Genomic DNA, 6,422 nt, shown 5'->3' with positions numbered 1-6,422 from the left:
CATACATCAACATCAACATCAACATCAACATCAACATCAACGCCCACGCCCACGCCCACGCCCACGCCCACGCCCACGCCCACGCCCACGCCCACACCAACACCAACACCAACACCAACACCAACACCAACACCTACTCCAACTCCAACTCCAATTCCACACCACAACCGTGATACTGCCCCGACCCCTAACCCTAATCAAACTGCCCCAACCCCTGCAACCAACACAGGCGATGGCACTCACACTCCAACAGATACTCAGATGGTACCACCTCAGCCACATATCTCTGATTCCGGCAGTATACCATCTACGTCTCAGTCAGAAAATGATCCGAATCCTATCACGGACGATGGAGACACATACCCCATTGATAAGATTCTCCAATGCAGATGACAGAAAGGCATCCCCCACTATCGCATCAAATGGACAGGTTATCCTACCACAACATGGGAACCTGAATCCAATCTCAGCAAGAATCTTATTGATGAATTCCATAGGACGACCACAAAGTCTGGTAGAAAACGTAAAAAGGGACGCAAATACTTCAAATAAGTCACATGTTTTCTAGAGTCCAGTTGGTCTTCTGAGATTTTCATGGTGTAGCTTTAGGTGTGTTTTGACCACCCCCCTCCTACAGTAACCTTGTTCACTGTGTTTATAGTGCTAGGTTGTTCAGATGTTGACGGCCGCGACATTCTGCTCAGCCAGGTCAGCTCATCTAATAGTCTCATTTTTGATTTCTCAAAAGGTTCCACCTGGAGTCTGATAATACTGTGGCTGCTTATGTATTTTGCCCGCCCTGTTGTGTCTTCTGATCCAGTCCCACGATTGAACTATGGTATTCTCTTTCGTCCTGCCCCCCAAGTTAATTTCTCTACGGAGTACTGGATCCATACTTACGAGGTGAAACTTCCCAATGTTCCTGGCATCCCAACATTCAGTGGCTGCCATCAGGGTAACAAAACCTGCGACCTCCTGCATCAAACCCAGATGCACTTGAATGCTATTAAGACGAAATGTGTTGCCCAGCTAAATGCTACTCGACAACAAATTATCAAACTGATTCCTGAATCCAGAATTCCTTCATCTACCCGAACCAAAAGAGCTATTTTGAGCTTTGTTGGTACATTATCCAAGACATTATTTGGTACAGCCACGACAAATGATGTCAACATTTTAGCGCAACACATAAATGCCCTAACCAAACATGATCTCAGTGTAGCCAATGTCATGAAACAACATTCAGCCCACCTTTCCTCATTCATGAAACTGGTAGATAGTAGGTTCAAAAATGCATTAAAAGGTATTAAAGCCAATCATGACGCCATTACATTCGCTACCACTGCCCTTGAGCATAGTGTAGAAACGATGACTTTTACCCTTACAGCACTTACCTCCCTTTTAATTGATCAGATCCAAAATGCCTATGTTGTTGAACATCAGTTAGAGGAACTGAAGTTAGGCATTCAAGATTTAGCCAAAAATAAATTGTCCCCTTTACTGATAGACCCTGAAACCTTGCTGCAAACAATTCATCACCTGTCTTCTGTCCTGTCCAATAAATATCCCAAATTCCACTTACTACATACCAATCCAAATTACTATTATTCCCAAGCTAAATTCATATTTGCGAGAACAAAATCCCATGTCTACATCTCAGTTAAATTTCCCCTGTCCTCATTAGGTAAACCATTCAAAATGTACAAAGTTATTTCCCTTCCCCTACCAATTAATAGCACATCTACTCATTCCACCCACCTTTTGGCAACACCTCCATATCTAGCGGTGTCTTCAGATGCTCAAAGTTATGTCGAAATTGATAGCTCCACTTTGACGTCTTGCTCTGGTGATGAAATTGCTTTACATTGTCCCTTTAGAATACCCATCGTATCAATTAATAGACCTTCATGTACTTTGGCCCTTTATCACAATAACAAGCAGCAGATTAAGAACCTCTGCGACTTCCGTTACGTTACCAAACCTCAACCACCTCAATTAATTTCAGTTGATTCTTCTCAAGTTTTAATTTACCAAATACCATTCCTTACCCTAACCTGCCCTAAAGCACATAGAATGATTACTGGGTGCAATTTTTGTCTCATTAAAACTCCATGTTACTGCTCCTTGTCTACTGAAGAACTCTTCTACCCTGCCTCTTTTGGATCCTGTTCTAATAACACCAGCCAAATCTCTCATCTTCATCCTGTTAACCTCCCTCTCCTACAACATTTTTTTGATGACACTGCCCTTGCTAGTATAGCAGGTGATACCTCTTTCAAAAAGGCAATCAACTTCACCATCCCTAAATTTAATATATTTTCACATGAATTTTCAAGCGTTTTGGTCAATGACAATCAAGCCCACCTTAGTCTCAAACGAATAGCTGAAAGTGCCAAAAAGGATCAGACCATTTTTCAGTCAATCGCTGAGCCATTCCTTGATGGACAGCTACCATTGCCAAGTACCTGGCCAGACACAAACTCTATAATTGCCATTTCTGCATCTGTTGTTTCAGCCTTTTCAATTTTATTAGTTACATGGATGTTTTTCAAACTTCGTACACTTTCAGCCACTCTCATGCTAATTACTCGTGTTGCTCCCGTTAAATCTGTGCAACACCCATCTTTAGATTATAACGCCCACACTACTCATAGTCCCCAGCCTCCAGACTTCGTCATCTCTTCTCTTGCCGACTATCACGTTTCTATCCTTCTTGGCATCATTACCTTCGCTGTCACTACTATCCTTGTCATCCTTCTCATCCGACATCGTTCAAGAATGCAAAATGGTCTTCTCTTGGAACTTACTACTGGTCCCGAGTGCGTCACTATTCCCATTCTTTGCTTATCACTTTGTCCTGCTTACTGGGACATACAGCCTCCATACACTGTTGAAAGCCTCCGTATTTCTGGTTACTTTTTTCCAACCCTCTCTGTTGACTGGCCAGACTTCATTGTTACTAATAAACTTACTAAAACGTCCATCACTATCCCCCAGACACTTCAAGTCTCCTTTCTTACTGCACGTAAGCTTCAGCGTTTCTGTACACAACCATTCACCGCCTGTGTGTTGCTTATTCATGATGGCTATTATAAGGTTCTCGATCCACACTCCATACCTAGGTCATTTTAGTTACTTATATCAGACCTCCTCTACCTTGGTCACATTTGCAAATTCTTTCTGAGTGTACATTTAGGATGGGCATTTCATGTTGTTGAGCAGTACTTACTTATTTTGTAATTGCATTCTCCGATGTATGACTTTCTAATTTTTGTATATCAGTGTTGACTATGTATTTCCTTGATTTTTTTTATTGACTCTTGTTGTTTTGGTTCTTTTTGTGTGTGTGTTTTGATGTTACCTAATTGCTTTTGCGGTCAAAAGCTTCCCAGGGCACAGGGGTACTATAACAGTTGCAAAATGTGCATATTTGTACCTAAAATTATTCAGATATTTCTCACCAAAGTCAATGTTATATTTTGTACATTTTGTTAAAGTATTCACGTTGTAGCAGACTTGTTATCGGTAACTTGCGTAACTGACAGCTGTCTATGCTACTGGCATCACCCCATGCCGCTACAAGCCTGATTGAGTATACACTCCAGTGTTTGTACTGACCGATCCGACCACAACTTAATGGTCAAATATTCACGCCTGTACACGCTGTCAAATTACACAGATGTAGATGTGGAGGCTTAACCACGTACATTACTGGTTATTACTTAACTTTTCCGACAACACACGGCCAAAGCAATTAGAATCTCGAAAGCTATCTGCCAAAATTGAGTAATATCTCGGTGCCATAACTTTTCAAAAGATAGACAAAGCGTCGTCTCCATTTTAGGGAAACTGGTTATACCGTACAAGCAGAGGGTTCAGCTATATAAGCACCAGGGTCTGAAACATACATCAGTCTGACCCTGGAACCCTTCTGTTTGTATCAAGGTAAGCCATAGTTACTTTTTACTTTGCTCTTTTCATATTTTTGCTTAAAATGCGCCTTACTTGAATAATGAACCTAGTTCTGCACTTTATCAAAGTCATGTTCTAATCTTGTACCTTGGCCGCGTGGTTATGATTAATGTAATTTGGTATCATTACTACGATAGTTCTGTATGCCGTCACTTTGTAGTTCTGTATGCCGACACTTTGTAAGATCTGTATGCTGTCACTTTGTAAGACTAACATAGTTATAACTTAAACACACAATTCGGCTGTATGTCAGATATGGTTTACAAGTTAGGCTTCTATTAGTTTTTTAAAACTATCGCAATATGTGTCCTGGAAGTTTTTCGTTAACAATGTATATACGTGCGTTCTGTAATTTAGAATATGTGCAGGTTGCACGCTGTGAGAATGTGTTTAAGTCGCCACTCTGGCACTGATCGTATTATTCATATGTGTAGAATTCGTCTTTTCAAATATAATGGAAAATGTTGAATAACATGAAGCGCTAGTTCTACCCATACTTTCCGGCGTCAATTCACTGTTCAGTTCATATACAATTCCTGCCTGACAGACAGAGTTATTAGTTCACTTCAGTTGAGATGTTTTACCATCGCATATTGTCGAAACCAAAAACCAAGTCAGCGCAAGTATATGTTTTATATTGTGACTAGTTGCTTTCGTAGATATTGTAATTTTAGGTAACTAAGTTAACGTTGTGACTGCATATATGTTCAGAAGAAATAATAATTGAACGTTAAGTTATTCTGACTAAATGCGTACAGCATTAGCAAAGCCTAAGTGAATATATATTTTCCATTTGATATACGCTATTGTCCTTCACTATCGTGAGTTATTAACTCGGAAAATCTCCGGTAAATAGCAATCATTTGGAAGCTACGAAATTTAGTCTATGTGTGTTGTAGATCAGTTCGTAGAGAACCAGGGTTTTTCAGAATTCCAAACTTACAGATATATTCTTCATAACTTTCTATATTTATCCTGTTAACAGTTTAGTCGTTATAATATTTTAGTGAGTTGTTTACATTGTCAGTTTAAAGCACTTCAGTGGATTTAATGAATAAAGGCTAACGCTGTAAAATCTGTGCAGCAACGCAACGGTCACGGTTCATTAGCATGCCGCCACACTGGTCTGCACAGCTAGTACGCGTAACGTAACGGAACGTGACGTAACGTACCGTAGTCAGTCTCAGTGCGCTCTAATTATCAGTTACATAGGCCTTCATTTATATAACTGTGTGTCAGTCAATATTTTGAACTGGTCTCGAGATATTTATTTGTCAAATATATCACGGCTCATCTATAACTGTTATGTTAAATTTACCGTACATCGGATTATAACAGTACACGTTCAAAACTGTACGGGCGTACCGTATTTAAGGGAAAGGCCGCCCCTGTATTGAAAAATGGTCGCTGTTCAAGAATGGCACAATGTTTATGAGTAAAATGTACATGATAAATGATTGCAGATTATGTTATGTCAGATATTGTTAGTACAGACATGCAGTTGTTAATTATAACTTTAAATTTGTTTGTATTACACCGTCGTAACGGTAATGAACATTGTATTGAGTTTAACTTAAATTGATAATGATTTATTATATAAAGTAAGGTTTAGATGTTATTCTTCTCTTCTCATGTGCATTGGTGACATTTTATATCATTGTGGTTGAATGATCTTGTATGACATTGAATCCATGTATTGAATAAAGAGTCTGACCCTGGAACCCTTCTGTTTGTATCAAGGTGTGGAGATCCCCCCGGCTAATTCCCCAATTCTAGGTACGAAGTAGCTTGGTGACAAACCAAGCCCGACTTCAATATTATAAGCTATTTTAGGTATTCGCTGTTCGTGCATTTCCAAAATCTTAAGCCAATACTTTAAACATCTGATTTGTGAATTTATATAAATTGGGTATCTCCCACATTCCCCATAAACCATACAATTCGGTGTTGCTTGTCCAACATTTAGAAATCTTTTACAAGCTAAGAGATGAATCTTCTCAAGACAATCTTGACGCTGAAAACCCCACACTTCTGACCCATAAAGCATAATCGGTTGAATTTGCGAATCGAACAGTTTGAAAAATATCTTCGGAGTGAAGATACCTATCTTCTGAGAAACGGACATAATATTTATGAAAGCCTTTTTTGCGCGTGATTGCAAATCAAGGACACTTTTTCTAAAATTCATCGTGTGCGAAAACATAAGGCCAAGGTAAGTATAATGGTTAGCGATAGTCAGTAATTTACCATTGAGAAACCATTTCTCCTTTGAAGCGACGGGACCGCCTCTTCTGAAGATTATTATATTGGTTTTCTCGAAATTAACCGAGAGCTTCCAATTGTTTGTGTAACATTCTAAGATATTGAGTTTTGTAAGCCAGTAATTGTATCGGACACCAAGATCACATCATCAGCAAATAGGAGGATGAAAATTTCGAGCATATCAGGGA

At 39.5% G+C, this 6,422-nt stretch overlaps 1 protein-coding gene across 1 annotated transcript; it reads left to right on the top strand.

The window, feature by feature from the left end:
• The first annotated feature begins 783 nt into the window (after positions 1 to 783).
• On the top strand, positions 784 to 3,132 carry LOC137257435 (uncharacterized). The gene has a single exon (XM_067794764.1). The coding sequence runs from the start codon at positions 784 to 786 to the stop codon at positions 3,130 to 3,132; it is 2,349 nt and encodes a 782-aa protein (XP_067650865.1).
• The last annotated feature ends 3,290 nt before the right edge of the window (positions 3,133 to 6,422 follow it).

This window comes from Haliotis asinina, chromosome 12, assembly GCF_037392515.1.
Source record: "Haliotis asinina isolate JCU_RB_2024 chromosome 12, JCU_Hal_asi_v2, whole genome shotgun sequence".
Lineage (NCBI taxonomy): Eukaryota > Metazoa > Mollusca > Gastropoda > Lepetellida > Haliotidae > Haliotis > Haliotis asinina.
Note: the sequence above shows the minus strand (reverse complement) of the source record. Positions and strands in the feature narration are given on the sequence as shown.